The sequence below is a fragment of the Rhinopithecus bieti genome, unplaced genomic scaffold (assembly GCF_001698545.2).
Source record: "Rhinopithecus bieti isolate Rb0 unplaced genomic scaffold, ASM169854v2 scaffold_3763, whole genome shotgun sequence".
In the NCBI taxonomy this organism is placed as follows: domain Eukaryota; kingdom Metazoa; phylum Chordata; class Mammalia; order Primates; family Cercopithecidae; genus Rhinopithecus; species Rhinopithecus bieti.
This window is the reverse complement of record NW_016804379.1, coordinates 969,304-989,230: the sequence shown is the minus strand read 5'-3', so window position 1 is coordinate 989,230 and position 19,927 is coordinate 969,304. Positions and strand designations below refer to the sequence as shown.

Sequence of the window (19,927 nt, the reverse complement as noted above, 5' to 3'; positions counted from 1 at the left end):
CTCGATTTGTTTGAAATGATGTTTACAAATGCTATTAAAGTAATAAATCCTACATTTTACTTGTATTGTGAATTTTTTGGTCTACCTCTCTAGTTGTAAAATACAAAAATTATCCTAAAAGATCGTATTTATTAACTTCTTGGTGGAATCACTTATCTTGTTTTGATGATAGGAGCAGTATAGCATCAAGTTCTAGAGGAATTGGGAGCCATTGCAAATCTGAGGGTCAGGAGGAATCTTTGGTCCCACAGAGCTCAGTGCAACCCCCAGAAGGAGACAGTGAAACAAGTAAGATGTTATTTTGCTTTTGTTGTTATAAAACCCCAACATTGGATGTTTACTTACTTTTCTGTTCCCTTCGATGCTGTATTTTTATTTCTTGTTGTTAATAAATTACTTTTGCTTCTATAGTCCAGCTGTTAAAACTGATAGATAGCAGATCCAAAAGATGGGGACCTTAAGCAGTTAAAATGAGGAGACACAGTGAAACACAGTCCTCTTTGTGGACACAGTGGCCAGGATAATTATTCATCATACTATAAATGGATGAGATATAAGTGTTAGTTTGAATTAATCTTTTTCATTTTTATACCTAGCAGTGAAATCTACTGTATCTGTTTTGATTGTGTTTGTGTGGTTTATAGAGGGGAAAAAGAAGTAGAATCTAAACAGGCTACGAGTGAATCTGTTTAATACCTGAAGTGCCACTTAGGGAATTTTTCAGATCCCTTTTCTAGTAGAATATTTTTATATGACAATGACATGAAATTTAATGTCTGGCACAGAGACTAGAACACAGTAGATGTTCAATAAATGCTTGATACATGAAGGAACAAATGAATTATATTTCTTATAAATGTATAGGTACCTTAGTATAACACAGTTTAAAATTAAATATGTGTAAGACAGCTATCTGGTAAGCAAATGTCCAATAAGGAATGTTAAAGACTGATCCTTTATGCATCTGACAGTTAAATTCCAGAATTAAGTATTTTCAGTGGCCAAAACAGAATTTATAGTATGGTTAGCTTGACTACTTGTTCATGATAGTTTATATTTTATCAAGTACGTGATAGAGGGGCAGAAAAATGCTCAGTTTTAAGTTTAGATTTTGGGAAGCTTAGTAAAATGCAGGATCAAGTAATTTCAGCTGTAAGGGATAGTCTAAAGCAGAGATTCTGCACATAGAGTAAATGAAGCCTAATGCCTGGACTTTAGGAAGAAGCAGTGGGCCCATCCATCCATGATAGTGTTTGTACAATTTTGTGTGCAAATACATATTTGCCTTGTACTGAGGGGAGGTTTTAGCTGAATGTTAAAGGTTCCTATGACTCAGAAAGGGTTAAGAACCGTTTATCCATAGGAAAGCTGGAGTATTAAGTTGATGTTTACTTTTCTAAAAAAATCTGGATTTAATGGTACATTTGGCCCCACATGCCCATGGATTCCATGGAAATACTCTCTCCCAAAATAAAATATGACAATAAAAGGAACACAGATTTAAAAATAACAGCATAGTAACCGTTTACATAGCATTTACATTGTATTAGGTATTATAAGTAATATAGAAATGATTTACAGTATAAGGAAGGGTATGCATAGGTTATATACAAATATTATGCCATTATATATGAGGGACTTGAGGATCTACAGATTTTGGTGTTTTCAGCGATTTTAGAACTAATCCCTTATGGATAACAAGGGGTGACTGTAATTTGGTTTATTTACAGAAACTCCTGAAGAATCATCAGAGGATGTGACAAAATATCAGGAAGGAGTATCTGCAGAAAACCCAGTTCAGAACCATATCAATATAAGTGAGTTGCTCCCTTTAGATAATTGCTTTGTATGGGAAAATAAAAAGCCTTAATCTATGTTAATCTCTCTAGAGTTAGAGACCATGTCCAAATGTGTTGTGGAATTTTCCTCCCCTTATAGAGGAATTAGATGTCATAGTAGAATATGTTTGTCAGCTCCTAAGTTAGGTTAAATAATTAATATTGCCCACTTTACCACCTGTTACATACAACTTTATTTTCTGACAGCACAATCAGATAAGTTCACAGCCAAGCCATCAGATTCCAACTCAGGAGAAAGAAATGACCTCAATCTTGATAGCTCTTGTGGGGTTCCAGAAGAATCTACTTCATCTGAAAAAGCCAAGGAACCAGAAACTTCAGATCAGACTAGCACTGAGAGTGCTACCAATGAAAATAGCACCAATCCTGAGCCTCAGTTCCAAACAGAAGCCATCGGGCCTTCAGCTCATGAAGAAACATCCACCAGGGACTCTGCTCTTCAGGACACAGATGACAGTGATGATGACCCAGTCCTGATCCCAGGTGCAAGGTATCGAGCAGGACCTGGTGATAGGTTGGTAAATTTTTAATTAATATGAACTGTAAAAAATGTATTTCACAAGATTTGTTTGAAGTCATGTAAGGGAATCTCTCCATTTTTGACAGTTGCTTCCTCTAAGAGTGTCTTTTTCATATAAACCTAAAGAAACTTTACAGTTTACTGTAAATGATTTTACGTATTATATTTTTTGAGCGCTGTACATTAATAGGGAAATAAAAAGTCTTCTTCTGCTTATCTCTAGCACTGAGACCTGCTTCTGAATTTACAGATCAAGAGAAAACAAGGTTAAGAATGACCCACAGGTTATTTATGAAGTCAAGGTTATACTTAGCTCTCAGATTATCTTGTAGATATCCAGGCCTCTATCAGTTTTGTTTTGGTTTTAATGTTAATTTTTTCCTGCTTTTCTATTGACCCTGGATTACGGTAGTGTGTTAGTAGTTCTGTGTTTGGAAACACTGTTTTTCTTTGATTTCTACTAAACTTAGTGACTGAATTTAGAAAATGAAAAATTATACTAAATACTGTAGCAGCAATAAAAAATTGAATTGCCAACATGTTTATATAGTTTTCTATATTTTATGTGATCACAAGAATATATTTTCTTTTGTGGGAGATAAAATAAATTTTTAAAGTATACTGCATTTCATACTTATGGAAAACTATTTCTGTTATTAGTGCTATGATATCTCATTGTAAGTTCTGTCTTCTTTCAGAGAACCTAGTTTTAATCTTAAAATCCTAGTTTACAAAGGAGTGAGATTCTATTTGAAATCACATTTTATATGCTCAATATATTGCTGTTTATAAGATACTCTAAAGTATCTGTCAACTGAAAAATATAATGAAAGATTAATTTACCACTTATAGTCAAGAACATAATGATGGATTTGAATACTGGTTTCACCACTTACCAGCAATGTTTTTTCATTCAAATTACTTAATGACTCTTAAAGATTCAGTTTCCTTATCTGTAAAATAGGGTTATGATTATCTAAAATTATTGCAAGAATTTAAAAACATATCTATCAGTCAGTCAATCATGATGTGACCTGGCTCATGTTAATAGCACTAATTAAATGATAGCTGTATTAAATAATCAAGACAGTCTATGAGGCCCCTTTAATTTTTAAAAGAATTACAGTAAGAATGACTCTAGGGATACAGACTGACAGAAAACAGGCAAAAATCCTGAAGAGGATAGCTTGCAGTTCAGGGGAACTGCCTTTTCTTAACTGTAAAAGGGTATGTTTCTTCCTTTAGTCATATTTGGGAAATGTTTACTTTGCCATGGTCCTTTTTTTGTAGATATGAACCAAGAATTTCCTCCCATATTTATACTTAGAGATTAATCAAACATCTTCTCTTTACCTGTACACATTAATCTTGAACATTCTTAATATATATTTTAGGCAAGTAAGCCTTGGTTCTATTTCTTTCTATATCCAGAGGGAGTTCCTTAGAATGTCATTACCACTTAATACATGCAGATGAGATTAGCAAGCTTAGCACAATTTGAAAATCAAACTGATAATTTCCAAAACCCAGGGTTAAGAGCTAGATTCTGTAATTTAATTGAGCTTGTACCTTTATGGCCTTCCATTTATATAAATGAGCTAATGTCTTATTTTTCTATATTTAAGTAGTAGAATGTGATACTGAGGTCATAATTGAAAATAAAATTTAAGTGCCCAGTTTCTAGTAATGTTTTTTATGGATATTAGACACTTTGAGAAAATCATGACTATTTTGCAGTTTCTATGCAGGCTACTTATAACACTAATACCAAGCCTGCTTTATAGCTGAGGAAACTTAGGTGCTAAGCAAAGGGTTTTTGTATTCTAGACCTAAGGAGTTTTGTTTTTTGAAACACAGTACTATAACATTAATGAGAAAGAAGGATTTGAGGGAGGGTGGGTCCTGGAGAATACAGAAACTGTAATCTTTCTATAGAGCTTTATCATCTTCATAATCCTTAGATGATTTATATGTTTTAGGGATTCTTTTAGTGTTTAGATCTGTCACAAAGTTGGTTCCCAGTAACCTCATTGACCCACGGAAACTCAGGTGCTGAACTGGACCAGCAGAATCTTTTAGAAGAGAGATAATCAGTGACAACAAACAGCCTGGAATTGATCCCACTTCATGCATATACTCTTGAATTCATATTCTCAGGATTAGATCCGGATTTGAAACCACTCTGGGATCGTATTTAGTTCCCTGCTTTTTAAAAGTTAAAGATTATTTAATATTCTCTACACTCATTTGAATATTTAGCCTATGTTGGTCCTACATGGTATTTTGTTTTGTGAGATATAGTAGTAAACTTCCTGAAGAGTAACAGAAGAATGATAAAATTCTTATCCTTCAAGAAACTTAATTATTTATGAAGAAGAGAGAATACCCAAGCCATTTATAGGAACATAGAACACATTTAATATATGAAAGTAAATACAATTATGTGTGTGTGTGTGTGTGTGTGTGTGTGTGTGTGTGTGTGTGTGTGTATAAAGATGTGTATACTGAGGTAACTAGAAAGTGATTAGAGTGACAATTACATTAATTTTCCTTTGAGATTTGCATTATTTTCTAGCTCTTTACCAAAAAATTTGTAAATGGTATAAATATTTCCTCTGACTTTTATCTCAATCATTTTTTATAATTCTTAACTTTATTGGCAGCATCCTGATTTAATCTTGAACAACTGTAAAAAAGTATACTTTTAATATTTCTGCACCTTTCTTAGGGCTCTTCATCATTGACACTCCTGCCAGTTTATCTTACTTCTCAATTTAGTTGACTTTTATTCTAAAGAGAGAAAGTTTAAGAGATTTTGCTTCTTAAGAACATGAAAAGAATCACTTACCAGCTTGGAATTAGGCACATGATTTTGGAGAATTTCTGTTTCCTAAGAGACTAAGGGTTGTGAAGCTCTGTTGTAAAAATCATACCATTTGGTTCCTAGAGTCCAAGGATACATTGCACACATGAATGAAAGGCCCACCTAAAAGGATGTATGTCTTAAAGTTCCCTCTATGCTGCCATTTGCAAAGCCCAGTCAGTATTAGTTTAGTTGGAGTAGAGAAATGGTCCTAAAATTAAATATTATAAAAGTGTATACTTGATCTGTACTTTATGTAAAGAACTATATAGTTTTGTCCCATCAGTTTTGTCTCAAATTTAATTTTAAAATGAAACTTTAAAAGCTTTATAGCTAAGTCATTTCTGACACACATTTATTAAAATATCAAAACAGTTCCTTGCAATACAGAGTAATGATTTTAAAAAAAAATTTGCATTCTTATAATTTGGTTAAATAAATGACCCAGGTTTTCATTTTTGGGCTGAGATCAAGCATGAGAAGGAATTGTCTTAGAAAATGAAGACCTTAACAACTAACACAGATATTTTTAAATGGAATGCTCTTCTCATTAACTACAGCAAGTCTATATAAATGTAACTGGGAGTCTATAGCAGAGCAGCAGACTTACTCCTAAAGAGCCATATCATAAGTATTTTAGACTTTGTTGGCCAGGAGACAAAATGGAGACCGTTATGGTAGGTACCTATATGACCATTTAAAATGTTACATTTAAAAATGTAAAAACTATTCTTAGCCTAAGGTTCATTTCAAAAATTGTCATTTGACAGAGATCTAGCCCAAGAGTCATAGCTTGCAAATACCTGCTCTATAGTAATCAGTATTATAGAGAGAAGTCAAACTATAGTCTGGTAAAATACCTCTGCTGGCAGAAATCCAGAGTTTAAAACAATGAAATATATGAATCTCCACATATTTGGGTTCCCTGTAACTTTGTGTAAGGCAAGAACATAGAACAGTAAATGGGAAATAAATTGAAAAAAGACATAAAGAAATGTATGTTCTCTAATCATGGTGTTTAAAAAAATAAAATTAGTCCTAATGTCAAAAATAAGTCTGACTTAGGAAAAAAGCAAAACAAAACAAAAAAATAGTATGTGTATCTCTTAGTGATTTTATATACTGTATTTATTTATTTCATTTTGTTTTATTTTTTGAGACAGGGTTTTGCCCTGTTACTCAGGCTGGAGTGCAGTGGTATAGTCATAGCTCACTGCGGCCTCATACTCCTGGGCTCAAGCGATCCTGCTCCCTCAGTCTCCCAAGTATCTGGGATTACAGGTGCATGTTGCTGCACTCTTTATTTATTTATTTTTTTTAGTTTTAGAAGAGACAGTCTCACTATGTTGACCAGGCTGGTCTTGAACTCCTGGCCTCAAGCCTCAGCCACCCAAAGTGCTGGGGGACTGCAGGCATGAGCCACCGTGCCTGGCCATATACTGGGTTAAGAAACATAGATGTATGCCCTTGGAATGAAAAGAGTGTGGTTGAGTTCTCTGTTTAGATAATCTTCATGTAAGTTTTTCTCTTTTTTTTTTTTTGAGATGGAGTCTTGCTCTGTCACCTAGGCTGGAGTGCAGTGGCGCAATCTTGGCTCACTGCAAGCTCCACCTCCCAGGTTCACGCCATTCTCCTGCCTCAACCTCCCAATTAGCTGAGACTACAGGCACCCGCCACCACGCCCAGCTAATTTTTTGTATTTTTAGTAGAGACAGGTTTTCACTGTGTTAGCCAGGATGGTCTCAATCTCTGACCTCGTGATCCGCCCGCCTCGGCCTCCCAAAGTGCTGGGATTACAGGTGTGAGCCACCGTGCCCGGCCCATATAATTTTTTTTTTCTTTTACAATGCCAAATCTGTTGTAAATGATTTGATGGCCTGGTTGGTAGCTCTTACTGTTTCTAAACTCAAGAGAAAACCTGAATTACTCTCTGAAAAAAACAAGCATCTAAGAAAGCTTCCTGAATAAGTCCTCACATAGTCTCTTGAATAGTTTTTAATTATATCCTCAGTTAGGATGATCTAACAGTTTTTTCCCTAAAGAGTGGTAATATTAATCCTATATTGCCCTGTAATAAGTTTTAAAAGTATTATTTTCATAGAAATTTGGTTCCATATACTTACTCTGGACCATGGAGCATAGCCCTCACTTTTAAAGCCAAAATTCCTTGTACTGTAAATTTGGCAGCATTTATTCAGTCATCATTATAACCACGCTCTCCGTGTTTCTCATTATTGCAGTTTACTCTTTATTAAAGAAAATTGCAGAGAGAAAAGAAATAGTCAAAGACAAAGAACTGGACTCCTACGAAGTTAAAAGCCATGTTATTCTTTGCTTATTCGTTATATAGTCTTGTGGTTAGGCCAAGTGAGTCAACTTAGGGCTTAATTAGTTATTTTCCAAAGAGCTCCTCAGCTTTGAGGAGCGTATAGGTGTTCCTGTGGATGGTATTCATAATAAGCCAGTGCAGTTTCCCATACTGTGACAGGATTGGGTTCTGATTTATTTAAAAGATAAAAGGGATTAAGTGCAATGTCTTCCTTCTATTTTATCTTCAATGAGTGTTTCTGTTTGCTTAATTTCTTCATATACATTTAGTTGACTGACATATTCCTTGCTTAATGCCCTAAGTCACAAAGGGAAACAAAAGTTTTTTTAAAATTGAGATGATTGATGATAAAAAAAAAAGGTGACCTTAATGCTTTAAATATTTGATTCTTTGAAGTCTTTGTAAGTGATTTCAGTTATTGTGTTCCCTTCACTAGATTTAATATCAGAGGAACAACAATAGGTGATAGAATAATGAGGTAATTCAGTATATTCCTTCATTATTTTTTTCTATGATGGATTTGCCAGATCCTATTTTGCCACAGCTAACCACCTTTCCTATTAACAGTTAATACTTCCTTTGAACTTACTGAACTCTAAGTGCTAAGCATTGTAAAGCAGGTCGCTTTCCACAAACTATATTTAGCTGCATGCACTGCATGGGGATAGAATGAAAAGAAATTTCCTGTGTGCAGATATAACTGATGTTCACTTCAAATGTGTCATATGACAAAGTAACTATAATCTGAAATGATGTACTTTAAATATCAGTTACTCTTTTTGGATATTTTGTTGAAGAATGCAATTTATGTTTTTTTAATTTGATTGGGATAACAATTATCAACTTTTTGTTATTCATATATGCTCCTTTTCCTTGAGCTCAATAACTAAAAATGTACTTAAGTCTAAATCTGTGTATAGGTTTCTGATTTTTGAAAGAAAGTTGTTTCCTTATAAATAGTTTAGAAATAGTGTCACATCAAGATGATATATAATCCTCAAGCACTCCTCTAATTCTGACAATGGGGCATGTTTTTGGGTAGATCTTTAAAGTGAACCTCAATCACATCAATCACCTACTCAAAACCTGGTTTGCTGACAAAAGCAACCTTGTACTTAACTCTAGAGGCATATATCTGTTATTTACATCCGTTTCTAAAACAGAGTTGAACATGAAACATACAGCAACAATCAGAAATGTAAAGTTTGTAGAGTTCCCAATGAAAAATGCAGAAGTCATGAAATAAGCCAAAAAAATATAATAGATGTATGGAAATTTCTGGTTATGGTTCATTCTCAGGAGGATTCTCATCTACAAGTCTCAAATTTGTTTTTGCTTCTCAAACTTGTTTTATTTTTGTATTGTTGTTTCTAGCCTGTTTTAACATTAAGGTATATTTGAAGTAACTTTTTCAAATTATTACTAGTTATCACTTTCTTTTTTTTTTTCCCCCGAGATGTATACTTGCTCTGTTGCCTGGGCTGTAGTACAGTGGCACAATCCCAGCCCACTGCAACCTCCGCCTCCAGAGTTCAAGTGATTCTCCTGCCTCAGCCTCCTGAGTATCTGGGATTACAGGCGCCCGCCACCAGGCCCAGCTAATTTTTGTATTTTTAGTAGAAACAGGGTTGGTCACTATGTTAGTCAGGCGGGTCTCTAACTACTGACATCAAGTGATCTGCCCGTGTTGGCCTCCCAAAAGTGCTGGGATTACAGGCGTGAGCCACCGCACCTGGCCTAGTTATCACTTTCTAATTAATTACATGACAATAAAATGAAATTTGCTTTAGAGTTTTTTGATATTCTGATTTATTCTTTTTATCCCAAATACACAAAGCTGGTTTCTGCTTTCATAATGAAAATTGCAACTATAAAGTACCATGATGCTTTGAGTTTTAGAAAAGCTAAAACACTAACGTGGAGATTATCATGAACTGGTAAACAATGGTAAAGCAGAAAATGTAACAGTTACTTCCCTATAGAGTAAATGAGGTGAGACTCATTCTTCTCTACCTCATTTATTTCTTATGTAGAGATTATCTGGTGGAAGCTTCTAATTATAAGGCAGTATTTTCCTGCCACTGAACACATTTGTTCTGCTTCTCCTTTTAGCAATTGGAGATGTTCAAAGAATGTAAACTGCTTAAGATAGACAAAATTAAAAAAATAAAATTATCACAGATGTTTATATCTACTGTCCGTTATGACTAGTCTTCATTAGGGACTGTCTTACAGTGTTTGGGGAATGTGATTTACTATAATCTGCTAAGATTCTGAATGATAGGTGCCATATTTCTTTGAATAGTAAATAAAGTGGTAGTCATCCCCTACTTTTATTACCTCATCTCCTCTTTCCTGGTCTATTGAGGGAGTTCTCCAACTCCTTCTACTCCTGCTTTCAGTATTTGTCCATTGTTTATGATATAAAGAAGAGACAAACCCAGCTTCCTTGCCTGGTATATAGGGCACTTCTTATTATAGCTGCTGCCAAACATTGGTCATGCTGTCTACATTGCCATACTTGGAGTATCACTGGATACATTCAGAGGACTATTGGAGTTCTCTGAATACGTTATGCTGCCTTAAGCCAGTGTGTCTTTACATACTCTGAGCCTTCTAACAGAAAAGACCTCCCATCACTGTTACCATCATTTGGGTCACCTCATCTTTCAACATCATCTTAAGTTACTTTTCCTGGCCCATATATTCCCTAATCAAAAATATGGGCCCTTATATACGCATACTGTACTACCTATCACAGTTCATTGTATATTTGTATGGTTTCATATATAAGAAGGTAAGCACTTTTAAGGACAGTTTAATACATACAGGCACACAGAAATAAAAGTTGGCAAAGACACCTTTTTGTCAAAACTCTAGCTAACTAAATTTTTATTCGTATCTCCCTGCATAATATGGGTTTTTGCTTTCTTTCTCTGCTTCCTGAAACTTGAATGAGAAACCAATGAATTACTACTGTTTCAGGGGACCCACGGCCTCTCCACACATTTGATTGCTTGCTACACTTCAATCATGGCTATGATTTATTATGGCAAGGAAAAAAGATCAGACAGAGTGGAAGAATCCAGGCACAATGTTCCACTGTTCTCTCTTTGAGAATGTGCACCTCCCTTCCCAATAAAATACAGTAATACTTGTGTAGTTTTTCTGCCCTGGTGAAGCCTGCTTGTAACTCAATATCCAGGGTGTTTACTGGGGGCTGGTCATGTAGACAACTCTGCCTGTGTGCCTAACCACAGTCACCTGAATTCCAGACCCAGAAGGAAAGTAGGTGTTCACCACAAATCATGTTACTTTTGCAGTTTACGCAAGCTGGCCCTGCAGGGTTGTATCCCAGGCAGGCAGAGCGATGTAACATGCCAAAAGTCAAGTTCTCAGATACCAGCCAAGCGCCAGCCTTATAAGCAGACCCTTCTAAAGATAGCAGCATCAGACCTGCTATCCCTTACTTTTGTTTACTAATACGTTGTAAGGCAAAGAATCCAGTTTCTTGCCCCCACAAAAGAGCAGAAACAGCAAGATACTGTCTAGCAACCTATCTCCCTCACTTATTTCAGATACTTGTAAAGATACGTGTTGAAATGACAGAAATTCTAACATATAGACCTTTTTTGTTGATAAAGCTAGATAATGCTAATATATTAATAGTATCTTAGTTCATTTCCTGTTGCTTATGATAGAAATCTTCTGGGTAATTAATAAAAGAAATGCATTTTTTACAGTTATGGAGGCTGGGAAATCCAAGGTAGCAGGGCCACAGAGCCTTCTTGCTAGCAAGGACTCTGCAGAGTCCCGAGCTGGCACAGGAAATCATGTGATGAGAAGGCTAAGCTCAGGCTTCTCTTCCTCTTATAAAGCCACCAGTCCCCACTGCCATGATAACCTATTAATCTATAAGTGGATTAATTCATTCTTGAGAACAGAGCCCTCATGATCCATTCACCTTTTAAAGACCCCACCGCTCAATACTGCCACATTGGGGATTAAGTTTCACCATGAGTTTTGGAGGGGACATGCAAACCATAGCACATAGCTTTTACTATAAACCAAGTGTGTGTTTTAAAGCACTTAAAATGTTTATCTTTTAATAACTTTTTTCTAGACTCTTATTTATAGGATTCAATTGGACTGCAAACATTTTAAAATTTATAATTTAAATGAAAATTTTAGCTTCACCCTGGCTGAATAATCACAGGTTGTGTATAAGAAGATTCAAATTAATGAGGTTTTCTTTTCTAAGAACTACTAAGCTAATATAAGAAAAATGTATACATAGTGTAAATTAAAAGAGCTTACTGGGTTTTTTTTGTTTGTTTTTTGTGGTTTTGTTTTTTGGAGGTGAATTCTTGCTCTGTCACCCAGGCTGGAGTGCAGTGGTGCAATCTCGGCTCACTGCAACCTCTGCCTGCCGGGTTCAAGCAGTTCTCCTGCCTCAGCCTCCCAAGTAGCTGGGACTACAGGCATGCACCACCATGCCCAGCTAATTTTTTGTATTTTTAGTAGAGATGGGGTTTTTAACTTGATACACTGAAGAACAATGGTATTCAGAATTATAATGAGCACTTCCAATGAACCATAAATACATGGAATTTAATTTATTCTTTTAATATCCTTTTTCTTATTTATGCCTGGGGAATGCATCTTTAACACATACCCATAGCAACTTTGATTCTTATAGCAAAGTTTTATAGTTACTATGTAAGTAGAGACATAGAAATGTAATAATTGTTGCAGAGACTCTTCTATTGAAGGAGACGGTGGTGAGGATAGCTTTCCTATGTTTATAAGAACCTAGATCTTCAGTCCTTGAATTGAAAAAAATCAAGCTCAAGTTTTTTATAATAAATTCACATTCGATTTATTTTTGAATGGAATAATTTAATTACAAAATTAAGAAGATGAAGGTCACCATTGTCCAAAGTGTTCTTATACTCTACAATGTGGTCACAAAATTTGGGAAATACTACATTTTGTATACATCTTTGTGAGATTCACAAGAACTTGTAGCATAATAAAGCCTCTGAGAAGACTTGCAGCAAAGAAACCTCTTTAAGCTTTGTTTAGTATATCATTTTCCAGACTTACTTTATCATAAGCCTATTTTGTGGAATAGCTGCAAAAATCCCAAGTTTGAGAAGTGCTCTGCTTCCAGATTATTCTAACTACATTCTAGACAAGTATTGAGTTCCTTAGAAACCTGGACTAGGAGAAGCTTTTATTTCCCTTTAGTGTTTCACTGTGTGTTTTGCACAGCAAAGAATTTCTTTCTACAAATTTATTCAAAATTCGCCTGCTATAATTCCAGTCATGTTCTTGTATTCTATCCATAGGCGTAGTACAGTATCCTTTATATAATAACCTTGTTTGGTAACTGAATTACTTAAGTCATTTCATTCCTGGTCTATCCTCTCCTAATCTTTGATTATGCTGTTTTCCCACCCTAAAAGTCTTTGTTCTCTTGTAAGGTATTTTAATCATACCTATAATATCAGTTAATTTGTGCCCTTCTACCTATGTGTAATGGTGTTTTATGAAAGAGTTTACCATCTTGAAAATGGTATGCAAAGTAATACATTTTTTAGTGCTCTTTAATGAATTTCTCCTGATACTTTAGCCTAGTTTTTTACTAAATGTGACTAGTACTTTTAAAAGAGGTTTGTAGACTGTTTCATGTAACTTCATGCTTTAACCTTGGAGTTATCTCCAAGATTCCAGATTTCCTGGAATATGCGATAGTAAAATACAAAGTCAGGAGTCTACATTTTATTTTCTTAGGTTAGTTGTACATTCTTGAGATTTACTCTGTCTTTTTCTCCATTAAATGTTTCTTCCAAATAGAATAATAATTGATACTTTGAGCTGTTTTGTTATTACTTTGAAATTGCTGGATAATCATTTTTTTACCTATTATTTTGTTACTTCAATAAACCTCTTACGTGCTAGATACTCTGATGAGTGCAGGTGATAATGATAACACAACGCCTACCCTCCTTGAACTCTCAGTTCAGTGGGATACGCAGACACATGTACATAGTTACAATACAGTAATTGCATTGACAGAGCTTTGCAGGGCTTTGAGAGTATTAAGGACCCCTCATCTAACCTGAGGAAGGGGAGAATTGTATTTTTATAATCTTGGTTTATGACACAGTATTATTGTTAGTTCATACTTAGTTCCTTTTCTTTCTTTAGATACCCACGAGTCCACCAACCAATCCAAGAACTAAAAAACTCGCTGTAACTTAAATCTACCTGTTCACTCTATTTTGTCCATCTGCCTACCACTCCAGTGGTAACCAGTGTGTGAATGTTATGGTTATCATGCCTTGCTTTAAAAAACAAAACATAAACATATAAACATAAATTTTTACCCACTTTTGAACTTTAAATAAAAATGATGTCATACTGTATACAAGACTGGGACTCTTTTTTTTTCTCAGATATTATCTTACTATGATTCATCCATGTTATATGTAGCTCTTGCCCACTCATTTTTACTGCTATCTAATAATAAGTTTGACTAAACCACAGTTTATCCATTTTCCTGTTAATGGACATTTAGGTTGTTTCTAGTTTTTGGTATTAACAGTGCTGCTTTGAGCATTCTCAAATATTTCTCCTGATAACAAAGTTTTTCTTGGGTGTATACCCAGGAACGGACCATTTACAAAATAATTTAAAATTGTTCTCCAAAGTGGGAGTGTAAATTAAATACAATATATAACAATATTTTAAAAAATCATATTTATTCACATCACTGATTCTTGTTGTCACATATCTTGATTTTTCTAATTGATTTGGTGTACAGTAATATCTCATGGTCTTGATGTTCATTGCCCAATTTACAAAGAAGATTATGCATCTCTTGTTTTTCAGCCTGATCTCTTGATCTGTTTGTTTGTTTGTTTTTGAGATAGAGTCTCGCTCTGTCACCAGGCTGGAGTGCAGTGGCACGATCTCAGCACACTGTAACCTCCGCCTCCCAGGTTCAAGTGATTCTCCTACCTCAACCTCCCAGGTAGCTGGGATTACAGGTGTATGCCACCACACCCGACTAATTTTTGTGTTTTTAGTAGAGATGGGGCTTCACTGTGTTAGCCAGGCTAGTCTCGAACTCCTAAACCTCAAGTGATCCACCTGCCTCAGCCTCCCAAAATGCTGGGATTACAGGCGTGAGCCACTGCACCCGGTCCTGATCTGGTTTTCTACTGGGTTGTTTTAATTGAGTTGTTTTTCTTTTCCTTACTGATTTATAAGAATTCTTAATGCATTTTTGATACTAATCTACTATCATGTATTAGTGTACAAATATTTTTTCTATTTTATGATGTTGTTCACTGTTTTAGGCTGTTTTTTGATGAACCATTTTAATTTTCACATAAATTTTATCAATCTTTCATGCTTATCACTTTCTTTTATTTATAAAATCCTTATCTGGAATTTTAAAATGTATCTATATTTCCTTTTGAAGTTTTACTTTTGACATTTAAGTTACTAATTTATTTGGAACTGATTTTTGTTTATGATGTATTTGTGTAACTTTTCCCTGCCCCATTTAGATAGCCAGTTTTTCCCCTGTTCATTTATGAAATGGTGAATTTTCCCAGTGATCTGCTATCCCACCTATGTCATATTACAAAGATTTATATAACACAAATCTGTTTCTAGGCTGTTTTGTTTCATCAGACAATTTGTCTCTCTATCAGTATCATACTTTTGTAATTATTATAGCTTTGTAATAAATCTTAATGGCTGCTAAGGCAAGACCCTTCTTTATTCATTTTTAGAAGGATCTTGGCTATTCTTTGTCCTTTGGTTGATTTTATTAAGTTCTATAAATAAGTCATCAGAATATGCTTATAGTTGTAATAAATTTGTAAAATAAATTTGAGTGAAAATTGTTTATCTTTACTATACAATGTTATATCTACAATTAGTTAGGCCTTTTTTTCTTTTTTGCTTGAGACAGGGTCTTGCTCTGTCGCCCAGGCTGGAGTGCAGTGGCATGATCACGGCTCACTGCAGTTTTGACCTGCTGGGCTCAGGCAATCCTCCCACCTCAGCTTCCTGAGTAGCTGGGACCACAGATGTGTGCCACCACTCCTGGCTTATTTTTTTGATTTTTTCATGGAGATGGGGTCTCACTATGTTGCCCAGCCTGGTTTCAAACTCCTGATCTCAAGGGATCGTCCTGTCTTAGCCTCCCAAACTGCTGGGATTATAGGTGTGAACTGCTACACTCAGCCTAGGCCTTTTAGAAAATATCTTTCAGTAACATTTTATTTTTCTGTGAACAGGTTTTACACATATTTTTTGTAACTTAAGGACACTTCTGGTTGCTGTTATAAATGCATTCCTTTTAAAATTTAGGCTAATTGTCCCTTGCTGATATTTAGAAATGCAGTTAACTTGTATATGATTATGTATCCAGCCACATTCCTTTTCTATTATTTGTATTAATTGGCCCATAGATTTCTTGAGTTTTGGTTTTTGTTGTTGTTTTAAGAGATAGATCCTTGTTTTGTTATTCAGGCTGGAATACATGACATGATCTTAACTCACTGCATCCTGGAACTACTGGGCTCAAGCCATCCTCCCACCTCAGCCTCCCAAATAGCAGGGACTACAGGTGTGTACCACCAGCTAATTTTTTTCACCTTTTTTTAGAGATGGGATCTTACTGTGTTGACCAGGCTGGTCTTGAACTCCTGGGCTCAAGCAGCCCTCCTGCCTCAGACTCCCGAGTAGCTGGGATTACTGGGGTGAGCCACCGTGCCTGGCCTAGAGCATAGTTTTTAAATGAACATTTATGCTTTGATACAGTTCTCATTTATTCATAATTATTACCACCTCATTTACTAATACAGCCTTAATTTTGTCCATACATCTTGTTTTAAATGATTTGAAGCTGGGCACGGTTACTCATGCCTGTAATCCCAGCACTTTGGGAAGCTGAGGTGGGTGGATCGCTTGAGGTCAGGAGTCTAAGACCAGCCTGGCCAACATGGTGAAACCCCATCTCTACCAAAAATACAAAAATTAGCCAGACGTGGTGGAGGCCTGTAGTCCCAGGTACTTGGGAGGCTGAGGCAGGAGAATTGCTTGAATCTGGGAGGCAGAGGTTGCAGTGAGCTGAGATCCCGCCACTGCACTCTAGCCTGAGTGATGAAATAAATGATTTGAGCTGCCATCTAAATTCTTGTTGCATAATTTTTTCCCATTTATAGCTCTTACGTCCTTTGGCTTAGCAACACAGTTATTTCTTCTACTACCTATAACTCTACTTTCTTAGCAAAAGAGTTTTTTCTTTATTGGTTTCTTGCTAATCACATATTTGTAACTGATTCATTGTTCCTTTTTCTTCCATTCAGAAACGTGATAGAGAGATCCAAGCCTATGTGTCTTAAGTATGTCTCTTTCGAGAATATTTGACCTCTCTACCCTTCCCATTCTCACCTCCCAAACAGAAAGAGAGTAAACTAAACATGTCAGCTTTTCTGGGAGTTTCTAACTGTATCTAACTTAAAATGTATGTGGAGATTCCTTTTCTTTGATATACTTAGCATAGAAAAAAGTTTTAAAACACTTTTAAGTAAGTCTGTGTAACTTAAAGTATACCATTTTAGTTTATGAAAAGTAAACATCTTTTATTATGAAAGTGGAAATACATAATTGTTACATCATTATTTTAAAAATTGTTAGTCATAATTTAATGTCCATCTTTCCAAACCCTTTCTATGCATATATAATTTTATTCTATGAATTATTCTTTAGCCTGTGTTTTCGATTAAGCAGTATAATGGTGATATCTTTCATGTGGTTGTTTACGGATCATTCATATCCTTTTTAATGGCTGCATAAGTATTTCATTGTATGGATGTGCCATAATTTATTTAACCTATTCTTTCTATATGAATATTTAGATTATTTCCAATCTGTCTCAATTACAGTTGTGCAGTGAAAAAAGGTTTATGTATTTATATATTTAAATTTTTCTATAATATACATTTTTTAAAAGTTAAATTGCTGAGTCAAAGTTTATATTATTTAATTTCTTTTCAAAAATATATTTTACTGGAACTTTACACTATGGGTGGGAGTGTAAATTTATACAGCCACTTTGGAAAACCACAAATAGATCTTCAGTTTGAGAGTATCTATTAAAGCAGAACATTATGCACATACTGAGGTCCAGCAGCTTCTCTTCTAGGTATATAGCCAACATAAGTATGTACATAGTTCACCAAAAGACATATACAAATGTGGATAGTAGCCTAATATTAGTAATCAAAAATGTCGACAACCCAATGTCCACCAACAGTAGAATGGATAAATATTAATATATTTATACCAAGTAATACTCTGCAGCAGAAAGGGTGAATAAACTACAGTCAAGTACAACATGGATGAATCTTACAAACATAATTTTGAGCTAAAGAAGCTAGACATAAAAAAATATAATGTATTATGCCACTTAATTAAAGTTCACAAGCAGGCAAAATTAATTCATGATATCAGAAGTCAGAATAATGGTTTCCTTTAAAAGGGACAGTAATGATGGGAATGGGGCACTTAGGAGACTTCAGGAAATCTGGTTATACTGTTTCTACATACTGGTGCTGATTATATGGACCTGTTTTGTTTGTGAAAATTCATTGAGCTTTTTACCTTATGATTTTCAACTTTCCAGTATATGTGTTATATTTAGTAAAAAGTTTGTAATATCTTTTTTATGTGTAGAAACCACTTTCAAACTCCTGTCAGTAATGCCTGTTTTCCTGAACTCTTACCATTCTCATATACATAAAAGTCTTTTCAATCTAATAAACATTTGAATCAGTTTTTTGTTTTTATCCTATTATTAGTGAGACTGAGCATCTTTTATATACTTGTTATCTGTTATGAGATCTGTTTTTCTTACTGATTTGTAAACTTTTAAAGATTATGGATGTTTGGTCTATTATGTGTCAAAATATAATATTTTAAATAAATTCAAACTGACAAAATTATTAAGTAATATGTGTTAGGAGAAGTTTACTTTAATAGGTAAATCAGTTTTTAAGAATCCTTTGTTCTTCAATCTCATTTCTGTCACCAAACCATTTCTTAGGAGAGTAAAATCTGCTTCATTAGTTCCAAATCCGTAATATGGAGTCCATAAAGAAGATGCTATTTGAAGGTCCTTGTTTTATTGCTTATATATTAATATTTATTCTCTTTTTTGTTTTTTGTTTTTTCTTTTTCTTTTCTTTTCTTTTTTTTTTTGAGACAGAGTCTCGCTCTGTCACCCAGGCTGGAGTGCAGTGGCACGATCTTGGCTCACTGCAAGCTCCGTCTCATGGGTTCATGCCATTCTCCTGCCTCAGTCTCCCGAGTAGCTGGGACTGTAGGCACCTGCCGCCACACCTGGCTAATTTTTTGTATTTTTAGTAGAGACAGGGTTTCATTATTCTTTTACCTAGAGTAGTCTGTTTTGGAACATCTTTAAGGAGTATTTTAAATACAATCTCAAAATAGAATTCTATCCACTGCTATTATATGTTACCCTTAGTTTCTTTTCATTTCTCTTTATGTGTTTTCTTAATATGGAGAAGAGGGGAAAGAACATTGGATAAAATTTATTTATAGTAAAATTGCACATGAATTTTGTATTATGTTTTATAAAATAGCCCTTTAAAACCAGTTTGCCGCATGCTATTGCCTTTACTTTTCAACCAGTATCAAATTTCTAAGTGATCTTTTAACTAAAATACTTTGTTGTAGTAACTCAACTAGTCTTATGTCTCACTGTTGTGTCTGCCTTTTTATGCTTTTGGTTGGGGGTGCCTTATTGAGATAATATGTTTATTTATTTCCTAGATGTACTATATTTTCATAAGCTTCTCATTATCATTCTTTGTGAATATTTTTATTTATTTTTGCTTTTAATATGTGATTCATAGACGCTCTGCTGTTGCCCGTATTCAGGAGTTCTTCAGACGGAGAAAAGAACGGAAAGAAATGGAAGAACTGGATACTTTGAACATTAGAAGGCCATTAGTAAAAATGGTTTATAAAGGCCATCGCAACTCCAGGACAATGGTACCAAATGTTCATGGCATTTTTTGATGAAATTGCAGTTTCATACTATGAATGATTTTCCATAATGATTTATCTTCATATATTGCCAGTGGGATTTCAGTATTACATTTATTAAATCTTTGGTTATCTCTTTATCCAACATGGTTCTTTTAGTCCTATAATATATTGTGAAAGACCATTATTTTTTACAAGAAAACTCTACAAAAAAAACAAATGTAGATTAAAAAAATTTTTAGTTTATACAAGTAATCATT

General features: G+C 34.7%; 1 protein-coding gene across 8 annotated transcripts in view; it reads left to right on the top strand.

Moving 5' to 3' along the window:
* DCAF6 (DDB1 and CUL4 associated factor 6) overlaps positions 1 to 19,927 on the top strand; it is a 146,464-nt gene that overhangs the window by 114,435 nt on the left and 12,102 nt on the right. For 5 of the 8 annotated variants that reach the window (XM_017867583.1, XM_017867577.1, XM_017867581.1 and 2 more), the window contains 5 exons: positions 173 to 288; positions 1,731 to 1,817; positions 2,046 to 2,373; positions 8,008 to 8,049; positions 19,535 to 19,673. In XM_017867583.1, coding sequence (XP_017723072.1) covers positions 173 to 288; positions 1,731 to 1,817; positions 2,046 to 2,373; positions 8,008 to 8,049; positions 19,535 to 19,673 — 712 coding nt within the window. The remainder of the gene's footprint in view (positions 1 to 172; positions 289 to 1,730; positions 1,818 to 2,045; positions 2,374 to 8,007; positions 8,050 to 19,534; positions 19,674 to 19,927) is intronic. The other 3 variants (XM_017867578.1, XM_017867582.1, XM_017867580.1) reach the window with 1 other exon arrangement.